Raw genomic sequence first — 12068 nt, 5'->3', positions numbered from 1 at the left:
GGTACGTAGTGTGGATTATCTCACAGTTTGTATAATCTTCTTTTCCATCATGATTTTGTTTACATCTCTTTTTTTAAATTGCCTTCATTACATTGATAATTGAGGAAACATTTATTTGGAATATCTAATCCAGGACAGAAAGAAGGTCCTTTTTTCTCTGACAGCTTGTGAATCTTTAGAGACATATGTGGCAACTGCATTGGTCTTTGGGCTTAGAATCAGATGGCTGGTTTTAAGACCTGATTTGGATGCTCATCTGTTCTTTGTGCTAAGACAAGTCACCTGAACTTTGTAAGGTTCGATCTTCTTATCTTGAAAAATGGATATAATGCCACCTGTCCTCCTAGTTTCACAGAATCTTAAGAGAGAAAAAACATCTTGGAAGTTTCAAAGCACCACGCAGATGAGACGATTTCTTTTATGCTCTGCAATAGTTCTCTCCATCCCTTCCAGTCAGCTTTTTTTTTTTTAATCTTCTATTTTGAGCAAATTTAGGTTCACAGCAAAATCGAACAGAAGTTCAGAGGAATCCCGTACACCCCTGTCCCCAGCCTTCCCCACTGTGACATCCCCCGCCAGAGTGGGACCTTTCTTACAGTCAGCCTCTTCTGACACACCAGTACCTCGAGTCCCACCGGCTTCTTTCTTTACCATCTCAGCAACATACAGGTGATTCTGCTGCTTCAGATACCCAACTAACACAATCACCTATATACCACTGCTTTTGCATTTGCTTCCTGACATCCTAGGCTTGACGGAAGGATCCGTACCACTCTACTCTGTGTGGTACCGTACAATAATGGGCACAGAAGCACAGCCTCCTGTTGCACATATTTGACAGTATGCACCAGATATGTGAACTAATTATGTGATTAGACACTCGAATGTGTGCTCACATCTTTGAAAGTTTGCATCTTGAAGCTTTGTATGTAGGGGATTTGCTGTACATAGAAGTCACTGGAGATTGAAGTTACAGATGGAAAGAGTGATGGAAAGTACACTTTTCCATCCTGCTTAGATTAGCAGGAGGATGAGCAACTAAGACTTCTGGAGTCCATTTACTTGATGCTAGGGAGACACCCTGACACAGAGCCTCTGTTATCCATGAAGTCCACTGTGCTCCTGGGAGAGAGGATTTGATCTGGTCACCAGCCTACACTTCATACTCTATGTTGTGCATTAAAGACTTCAACCCTTCAACCTTCTCTGTTTGGGTCCGTAATCTGAGGTCTTCCAGAACTTTTCCCATTATTGCCTTGTCCTCACTGAGTGGACATTTTCTTTGAGCTGTGGAATCTAAAATTTAGCACAGGATTTTGGTAAGGGCCAGAGATGTACAAAGTACAATGGGAATTTTGCAGTATGGCTTTCATGTTTTCAAAAAAATCAATGGGTAAAGACAGCAAAGGAATTATGGGGGAAGGAGGATTCTAGATTCTTATTTCCCACCTTAGCATGTTCTCCTATAGTTCATACTTGTTATGTGCCAGGCCATGTCTGAGGAACTGGGAACAGCATCAGTGGAACAGAGTCCAAGGGGTGGGCAGGGCTGAGCAGAGGTCTGCGCTGGAGTTGAAGAGAATTTCATCCCTGACATTGTTCAACCTTGTCAGTGCATGGTAAAAACACAAACAGATCCACTGAGTTGGTTTTATTATTGTTTAAACTCTCTGTAAAGAATTCACTCCCTTATTGTCTACCCCCACCCTTACCATACCTTTTCGGATACCTCTGGATAGTGGCAAAAGCAAGATAGAATTCCTTTCATCCTGGTGCTTTTAGTCTAGGCAGCCTCTTCCTTCTTCCCGAGGCCTTTGTAACCAGACAATTTCCTGAAAGCTTGGTGTTTCTGTCTCTGTAAGCTTAAGTGAATAATCTCAGAGAAGGAATTGCAAATATTAGCCAAGTGCCTGTCTTCTTTCCCTTTATGCCTGTTGGCCACAGTGATGATTTTATGTTGAATAACAGCATTGAGAAAGATTAGGGGGAAATTAGATTTGGTTTCATTGAAGCAGATTTATAATTTTGAAAGTACAATAATAACAAAATAATGAGACATTTATTCTAGATGTCGGATGCCTGGGTAGTACTGCCTAGGAAATTAACCAAGTCAGAGAAGGTAGGTAACAATATTCTGGTTTTGAAATAATTCTGTTATTCATTTTATGATTCATGTCTGAGCTCAATAATGTAAAAATGTATCACTTCAGTATTTTTCAGGAAAATCCAGGTTAGCTTAATAGAGAATTTTTAAAATTTTTCCTGTTTCTTCCCTTCTCTTTGTTTTTCTTTCTTTCTTTCTTTTTTTTTTTTTTTGAGAAAGTACAATCATGGCTGTAGTTTTTCACGATACATTTATTGAGTGCCTAATATTTGCCTGGCATAGTCCACATCATGTCAAGACAACCAGCTAAAGATGAAATAAGCCATCTGAGTAAACCTGGAACTCAGAGAGGTTAAGTAATTTGTCCAAGTTTACACAGCAAGTTTATGATGAAGCACTATCTAGAGAAGAATTTCTTTGAAAATTGCATTTTCATTTTCTTTAATTAACTAGTAAAACAAAAGAGATATTCCAAAAATGAAAAGACAAATTAGAGGTTTTTTTTTTAAAGAACCTTTAGCAACAAGAAAGCCAGCCACCGTGAGACTGATCTATGAAAGTCTTTGGTGGCCAACGAGTCCATCATGCAGTGTGGTCATTGACAAGAGTGAACCATGAATTGCCAGAAAGCAGCAGTTTTGTGTGAACTCTTTTGGGCTCTCCACTGCAGTAAATCTCTGTGGCCACTTCCAATTACTTTATGGGTTTCTTCCCTCTTTTTCTCTCTAGTCCCAAAAGTCATTTAAAAATCAACAAGTATTAAACACTAAGTATATTAAGCGCCAACTGATTTCCCTCAAATCCAAGCTCAGTATCATGAGGGGTACAAAGTAGCAGTTTATAATCCTGCAGCATGCCAACCTCCAGTGAGATGGCTGACCTGCGGGTGTGTGTGCGTCTCATACATGTGTGTGCGGGGTGAGAGGAGATGTGCTAAATCCAATCAACCACAGCCTTGCTTGAACAGTGGCCCAGATTGTGTCTACACTGTGGGCATGATCTATGTGTCTTGGACCAGTTCTAGGTCTGGCTCTGATGTCAGCCAGATGCGTGTCTCTATAATTCCACCCGGGCCAGGCCTCTTACGGGAAGGAGAAGGGATGTGCTACTGATGAAAAGGAAGAGAGCATGAGCTAACTGTTACATGATTTCGTGCTAAATTGAACTCTGCACTCCCTCAAAGCCAAGTGAGAGAGCATCATAACTAGAGAAAGGTTTAGCATAGGTTTATTGCATCTTGGAAGACAGAACATTGGCTGCTGTCAGAAAGAGGGACTGTTACAAGATAAACTGGTCAGAAGGGCAGAGATGGCTTAACAGATCCTGACTGCAACGAAGGGACAGTTAGGAAACAAGGTGTCAGAATTGCGCTTCCTCATTTGACTGGTGGCGTTCCATTAAATACTTTCTTAAAAATCACCAGATGATGCTTTTTAATCAGTTCAATTGGTTTTTAGAGTTTGGAGGCCTGTTACTATACAGCTTTGGGGAAAGCTGTCCCACATTCTTAAAATACCTATCTAACACTCCGAGAAAAATCACTCACTCATGCCACTGTCACAGATAAGTGACTAAAACCGTACGAATTACCATCAAGGCAAGCAATAGAGGTTTGAAGCAGGATCACTGGTTTTGTTTGTTGCAATTCCATGGCAGTCTGCCAAGATATTTTTAACAGGGAACTCTAGGATTTGCCAGAACTGAAAACGCCTGGGCTGATTCGATCATTTCACAGAGATGATAAATAGCCACAAAGACAGCAGGGAACACATTTAAAGGAATGAGCAGGAGAGAGAATAATGCCTCCAGGCTCGGATGTGGGTGGGGGCCAGGTCTGGGTTGCTGAGGCGCTAACAGGCCTGATGGCCCTCACACCACCTGCAGCCATCCCGTGTGAGAGCTGCGACCCTAGGAATGACCTGATGCCCCGCAGCTGAAGCAACTTGTATCCCCACTGGGACTGTCTCTGGTGTGGCGAGGCTGGGACGCTGTCACAATGCCCAGATCCATAAGCACGTGAGCACCACATGTAAATATCATGCATGGAGTCTTGTGCTCTCTGATGCTTTAAATGAAAGTGTTCTGGTTGGTAGACAGTCTCACATGCTAAGCCTTCATGATCCTTGTAGCATGTTCTGAAGAAATCACGGTGAAGTACATTCTCTTCAGAAATTGCAAGTTTGGGGGCTTCCTTGGTGGCTCAGTGGTAAAGAACCTTCTTGTCAATGCAGGAGACACAGGTTCGAATCCTGGTCTGGGAAGACCCCACATGCCGCAAAGCAACTCAATGGGTGTGCCACAGCTGATTTACTGAGCCTCTGCTCTGGAGCTTGTGAGCCATAATGACTAACCCTGAGCGCCGCATGTGGAAACCCTCGTGCCCTACAGCCCATGCTCTGCAACAAGAGGAGCCACTACAGCGAGAAGCCCATGCCTTGCAGCTGGGGAGGAGCCCCTGCTCGCCACCGTTAGAGAAAACAGCAATGAAGGCCCGCAAAACCCAAAATAAAAAAATAAATAAGATAAAATTATTTTTTTAAAAAAGAAATTGAGTTTGTTTTGGAAGATAGTTTCTTAAAGCCTTTGGATATGTGAAACAACGTTCAAGGTCAGGTTTGATGGATGAACGTTCACTAGTGTAGAATCTTCACCATCAGAGCATAGGTTCCTGTGTCTGGAGGTCAGGCCCTTGGTATTGAGCTTTACTTACTTTTCCTCATTGATTTTTTTTCCAGTACCCCACTAAGGTACATGGTATTATTAGGTATGCTTTGCAGACAAGATGAGAACAGAACATTTGAGCTGAGGAATGTTTGCTTGCCCAAGGTCACACAGCCAAGGAAGTGGCTGAGCCCTGATTCAAGCTCTGGTCACCTGACCCCGTGCACAAAAAGCCCCCGTGAGCACGTGCCAGCATTGGCTCAACCAGGAAAGAGGCCCACGAAGAGGAATCCCCAGGCAAAAGCTTAATCAAGAGATGTATGGGGTACTAGAAAAAGAAAGTGTTCAGATTTTTATGGAGGAACATAAACGATTTAAACAAATAGAGACATACTGTGTCTGAATGAAAGACTCAACATTTAAAAAATCTACATTTAGATTCAACTTAGTGTCTTAAAGAGCCCAATGGGCATTTCATCTGGAAGGATACTTGGGCACAAATAGCCAGGGTAATTCTAAAAGAAGAAAAAAGAACAATCCTGTATAGGTGGGTGGATTTGCAGGGAAAATGTCCAATAATTAAAACTGTGTACACTCAGAGCTAAATAAGAAGTTTTAGTGGAATAGAGTATTCAAAACAGCCTCAAGTATGTGTAAACATTTAATATACTCTAAAAGTAACAAATCATAGCAAGTGGAGTATTCAATAACTAATCTTAAGACAACTGACTAACATTTGGAGGGAAAATTTAGAACTCACACTTTAGATTAAAATAGACTCCAGATAAGTTTAAATGTGAAAAAGAAAGGAAAAATTCAGAAAAATTATAGATAAATATTATTATAATTGTTAAGCAAGGACTGGCTGAAAAGTCAGAAACTGTATCAGAAAAGAATAGACTTAACTACATTAAAAACTCAAATTTTCTGTACTTCAAAAAACACAAATAAATGTGTCAAAATTGCAAGAAGAGAATTTAACATACTTAAAATTTCCTGGCTCTTTGAATGACATTACTTTAAGATAAACAGATATGCTCAATGCTCTTTATTTCTGTAGCCAGTCTTTTTAAAAATCATAAAGATTAGTTTTTGAAAAATTTCTAAAAAGCACAATAAATAAAAGTAAGAGGAAAATGACAAACTAGGGGAAAGCATGTGCAGTATGTGTGATGAAGAAAAATGACTGCTGTTGCTAATACATAAATCAATAAGAAGGCAATTGTCCCATATGAGCAAAGAATGGTAATAAGCAATTTGGCAGAAGAAGAAGTTAAAATTACCAACAGAGCCTTGAAAAAATCTTTAGTCTTCCTAGTAACACAAAAAGTAACACAAGAGGACATTAAGGTAAATATTATATTATTTTCACCTATTAAGTTTACAAAAACTGAAAATAATAATATTAGAGAGAATGTTGGGGAAAGGATATTTCCCTAAAGGAAAGTGTCAGGAGAAGGTAAATTTTTAGGGAAGGGGGGGTCACAATGGACTGGCTAAGCTTTAAAACTGCATACATTTTAACCTAGTAATTCCTCTTAGATATTTATGCAAAGCTAACAACTGGAAGCATGCAAAGATGTAGCAATTTTTATAATAAATGAAAACTAAAAATTGGAAATAGCTTAAATGTTTAACAATAAGGATATGCCTAATTTTTTTTTAATCTAGTGAGACAATGGTGTGCTCTGTAGTCACTAAAAGATGTGGCATATTTATTAGCCAGGAAAGAGGTCTGTAGATGAATGAGAGTGAAAAAAGCAGATTATATTTCAATATGCATAATATGATTCCATTTTTGTACAAGAATATATATATCATTATCACAGAAAAAAATTTTGAAAAGTAAACACCAAAATGTTAACTGCAGTGAGATTGTTAGTACTTTTATATTGCTTATTTGTATTTTCTATTTTCAACAATGAATATGGATTGGTTTTATAGTAATATATTAGTTATAATAATATAATTAATTTCAAAAATCACTTTTCTTGTAACTGCTGGACACAGATCAGCCTTGTGGACAAAAGAGGGATTGTGCCTCTGGCTGTACAGCCCTGTGTTTGGGTCTGCTTAGAGTAGCTGGGATGTCAAGATAAGGCCACAAAAGAAAAACATGCAATTCAGAGACTTATGCTCTGTAGAGATGAACTCCTGGATCTTAGAAATATTATCTTGCTCCCACCCAATTTCCAAGAAATGAAGTCTCCTTGCCTAGTTTAAGAGGTGTGCAGGGTGACTTGTGAAATGGGTTGTTAGGTCTGCTCTTCAGATAAAGAATGTCTTCATTTTCAATCAGGTTTCCATGAAATAAGTTTTGCTATAGAGGTTGCTATAGAAGTTGTCCTTTTCTTCACGTCCGCCTTGCCCCTTCTTTCCCATCAATCAGACGACCTGGTCACAAGCTTCCTCCCTGCCTTCACTACACAGACCCAGACACAAGTAGACACGTCTCCCCTTCCCTTTCTTGGTTAGATCTGTGTACCTATCCATCTATCTGTCTATCATCTATCAAGTTGCTCCACTGACCTTTTGGAAACACCTGGTGAGCACTGAACAGGTGAGCACTGAAGTAGGAGTCTGGAGAGCACAATCTATTGCAGCCTCCCACGCCTCTGAGCAAAGGTGACACTGGACCCTGATAATCATCATTCAGACACAGGTCACTTTAAGTAGAGATATGCTACAAAGAAAAGAAGGGAGTGAGGAGATCGAATGGTCTGCTTTCCAGGAGACTTGGGTTGGGTAGGAGCGTGGTCTCACAGGGAAAGAGCCACAGAGCCAGACGTGTGGCCAAGGTAGCCACGTTAGAAACACGAGCAGAAATGAGTCTGCCGGTTCGCTATGTGCAGATACCACGTCCATAGCTTGTGTCTCCTCATGCCCCAGGACGCCTGGTGATTGAATTCTAAATGGCGCCGAGAAGGTCCCTCCAGATCTTCTGTGGATGTGCACAAAACGGGCTTTTGAAACCATGCCAGGACCACAAGCTCTGGGAGAAAATAACACATGGAAATTTTTTTTTTCTAAAGGAAGAAAAAGGCAGTTTGGCATCTATTCATAGAAATGGGATTAGATTTAATTAAAGGGGGAACCCCAGCTCCATCTGGTTCTCTCTGTGTCAGCCCTGGGGAGGGATATTACTGCAAGAGCTAGGGATTATGTCTTGGCTTTTCTAGATTTCCTCCTCAGGGTTCAGATGAAAAATCCAAACTGACCTTTGTTTGGGAAATTGTAATCTGGACACCGTTGGCTCCCTGACTGTTTATACTCTCCTGATCACCTCCATAGCTGAGTGACCAGCTCTTGGGAACCTCTTGGAAATATACTGTTGTTCTGTTTTTTACAGTGACAATGAATCCTGAAACTGAATGTGCTAAAGCTTTCCAAGAGAAGCAGCCCCGGAGGAAGCCCGCGGGGCCTGCCAACAGAGGATGAAGAGGATCCGAATTTAATTAACTTCAAATCAATGTAAACACAAGAACCTTTTGCTGTCGCTTCCAACGCCCACTCTTCCGACGCCCAACGCATCACCTTTACTTGGAAGAATGCTTGATTGAGAAGTGCTGGGAAAAGCCTGGATGCCACCCATCGCTGAGGGTGGAGGAGCTGCGAGGTGCGGTCAGGGCTCATCACGGGGTGCTCCCTCCGCTCAGCTGACCTCTGAGTGACTGGACCCCCACTCTGACCATGCTGAGTCCCTGTTACCTTTCTGCTTCATTCCTTCGAGTACAAAACTGGAAACTGTCTTATCTCTGGTTTCCTTCTGGGTCACTTTGGGTCACCTTACAACCTAAATAGCTAGATAATTTCTCCTGATTAGTCAAGTCCTCTGATAGGTCAGTTACGTTCAGCAGGAACTTTGCTCAAGGTGAGTTATGTCATGGAAAAGACAGCAAACAAAGCAAGTGTTTCAATGTGCACGCCATCCCAGGGGGGTGGTAAGCTTGTTCCTGCCTGCTGTGAGACGCAGGGTGAGATACACAGTCAAAGGGAGGCTATTTGGTGACGTGTGGACTAAGTTGGCCAGGTGACAGAGAAATGGGAATTTTCCATGAAAGATCAACTGTTTTCCTTCTCAGCTAAAATCAGCTGCTTATTTCCACTTCCCCATGGCTCTTTCTTGTCCTCGCCACACCTCCCTGGCGTGTGATATGTGGGTAGATGGGAGCAGCTGGGCCTCTTCTGTCACCTTCTGTGTCCCGGAGATCTTTAAGGTCAGCTGGAACAAACAGAACAGCATCGGGCTCCCTCTGTGCGGGTGGTGGGGCCTCTCCCCGCACTCAGGACCTCTCCTGCCCCCTGGCACAGGTCTGATGTGCTCAACACCACTCCCCAGGAGGCCAGCACCTGTCCGTCAGAGATGACATTCTACGTGGTATTTGTTGACATCCTCCTGCTAGAAGTGATGGCACAAAATCAGAAGGGCCTATTTATCACTCCCACTCACGTAAAATCAATCTCCATTTAATCCTTAATTTTCCAATTCTGACCTTTAAAGCAGTCTAGCAAATTAGGACTCCTCAGCTCTTCCACAGCACCCAATATTTTATTCCAGGAAAGAAAGAAAGAATGAAAACTGTCTTTTACTCCCCATACTGAGGAGTATGGGTATATACTTTTATGGGGTATACTTTTACACCCATAAACTGAGGCAGGGGTGGGGTGGGGTGGTTGAGGTTCACCAAACATTTGCTGCTGAATTTGGGGTCTTGTGTTTGAAAGGCTGCCTTAATGCATGAGACAAACTGCCCTCCCCCTTTTCCAAATCCCTTACCTTCTGAACTCTGCCCACAATTTTAAAGGCAGAACTCCAGGCTAAGGAGATTTTTCTGTTCCACTGAAAAATAGAACTATCCGGCTGTGTTTAACCACTGCTCTTATGCCATCCTGGGACTGTGCAGAGCTTTGGCCAAAAAACAGTCTTCATGGTACAGAACCACAACAGATCTGTCTGTTGTATTCTTTTTAGCACACCCTAATATGGCATTTTTGTTTTGCATATTTTCTGAAGTCTTTTTCTGATGTGCACCATTTGTTAAAGTCTTTATTGAATTTGTTACAACATTGCTTCTGTTTTATGCTTTTGGTTGGGGGGCGTGGTTGGCCAAGAGGCATGTGAAATCTTAGTTCCCAACCGGGCTCAAACCTGCAGCCCCTGCATTGGAAGGTGAAGTCTTAACCACTGGACTGCCAGGGAAGTCCCCTGTTTCGTGTATTCGTATTCAACTTGTGGTCCACAATGACTCTCAGATATTTATGCCAGAATTGCCATTTTACCAAGTCGTCATTTCTGCCTCTTTCATTTCTTTGTTTCTCATCAACATTTTGACTCTCTGAAGAGTCTTTTCTCTCCTAGCTAGCTGTGTAAGACTTTTGCTGAATGCTTAGGTGGCAAACATCACCCAACCCTGTCAAATAATGGACGTTAGCAGTTCAGAGAAGGACAGGGGTTCTTGGAATCTCACTTGATGAAGCAATATTTCATAATATGGTAAAAATATTCTTATTCAGTATGTGAAATTACTTCAAATTCCAAAAGAAGCCAACTTCAGCAATATGTCATTGAATTTATATCTGAAAAAAGTACTAACCCCTCTAATTGCACAATGTGCAAAGCAGTTTTAAAAACAGTTTATTCTGGCAAGATATATGACGTTAGTATGGGTCAGAACCGCCAAGGGTCGCTTCTAGTGCTCTGTATATTTTATTTTTTATCCAGTCAAAAGGCATCATAGGTTATGGTCCTTCTGAGAACTGTTTTTTAACCCAAACTAAATTTTTATGTTTTAGATTATTGTTACTAAAAATCTTAATAATTTGCCCTAATTAGGCCAATCAGAGCATAATGTGGCTTTAGAATATTTTCAAGATGTTTACATGTTATTGCAGTTTTGAACATCTTAAGCAAGCTAGGTTAACAACATTGCCTCGTTGAACTCCTCAGGAAACTTGTGGTAATAAACGTATGAAAACCTCAGTCTGAACTCAGTGATGTGACTCCTTTCTCTGGGAAGCACACAGCGCACGTCAGTCTTGACATCCAAGAGGCGACGGGCCCCTCTCATCATCCTCACAGCTCTGACAATGTAGAGGGGCACTTTAAAAATACATCTGTCTAGTTGTTCGTTTTGGTTGTTTAAACTCTCAGTTTTCACCATCTCTGGAAGAAGTCCCTTATGCTGAGTCAACATATAGTGTACACATTAGTTTCAACTCTATCAGAATTGTACAAATTCTGAATATAGTAGAGAGAGAAGATGTAGCTTCACGCTGGGAGGATGGCTGCAATTCTCACTGTGAGGAAAACAGTGACATTTTCTGCTGAAGTACATTTATACATGCTGCTTTTTCACACTCAGGATGAAATCTGGGTTTTCCATTTAGATCTACAATAAGCACTCCAGAGTAGCTTCATAGACTGTATTTCTTCTCTCTTTCGATAACCAGAAGATCATGGTATATTAATGTGGCATAGAAGTAATCAAATTGGTTGTTCATAATTACATAACCCCACCAACCAATTGCCTGAATTATTTATTTTTTTGAACAGCTCTTTGACACTGTCTTGTCTGACACCCTAATTTTACTTTCCTTTTAGTCCTTTTGGGGGTGGTTATTTTGGGGGTGTTATATTAGATATCTGGTAGGAGGTTTCTAGTTTGTTTTGGTTTTTGCCCTTTTCTAAATAATATATCATGTTCACGAGATGGCAATCCATACAAGTATATAAAATAAACCTTTTTAATCAACTCAATAGATGCTCTAAGCCCTTTTTGAAATTATATTTTAAGAAGTTAAATTCTTAAGGCAAAGTGTTAACGGTCACATGAAGGCTTTAATCTCATTGCTCTACAAGATTAGAAATATATGTTGAACCATTTATGACAAGCAAAGGTGGATGGAGTCCCTTGCCAGTTGGACTCCAGGTGGAGAAGCCTCACTTAATCGTCCTCATTCGTTCCCATCATATTACTATCACTGGCCTCTGGTGTCTGCATGCTGAGTTGCTTCAGTCGTGTCCAACTCTCTGTGACCCCATGGACTATAGCCCACCAGGCTCCTCTGTCTATGGGATTCTCCAGGCAGAAATACTGGAGTGGGTTGCCATTTCCTACTCCAGAGGATCTTCCTGACCCAGGGACTGAACCCATGTCTCCTGTGTTTCCTGCCTTGCAGGTGGATTCTTTACCCACTGAGCCACCTGGGAAGCCAAATTATAGGTAAATAACTGGACTTTTTTTTTTTTTTACAAAAAGCCTATTCACATTTTTTATTTCTTTGGTCTGCGTGGACTCAGTTA

General features: G+C 41.2%; 1 protein-coding gene across 1 annotated transcript in view; it reads left to right on the top strand.

Annotated features, from left to right (window-relative positions):
• TMEM154 (transmembrane protein 154) overlaps positions 1-10745 on the top strand; it is a 49592-nt gene extending 38847 nt beyond the window's left edge. Inside the window, exon 7 of the mRNA XM_043902613.1 lies at positions 8115-10745. Coding sequence (XP_043758548.1) covers positions 8115-8130 — 16 coding nt within the window. The 3' untranslated portion in view covers positions 8131-10745. The remainder of the gene's footprint in view (positions 1-8114) is intronic.
• The last annotated feature ends 1323 nt before the right edge of the window (positions 10746-12068 follow it).

Source organism: Cervus elaphus, chromosome 5 (assembly GCF_910594005.1).
Source record: "Cervus elaphus chromosome 5, mCerEla1.1, whole genome shotgun sequence".
Lineage (NCBI taxonomy): Eukaryota > Metazoa > Chordata > Mammalia > Artiodactyla > Cervidae > Cervus > Cervus elaphus.
The sequence above is the reverse complement of the archived record's forward strand: the minus strand, read 5'-3'. Positions and strand labels throughout refer to the sequence as shown.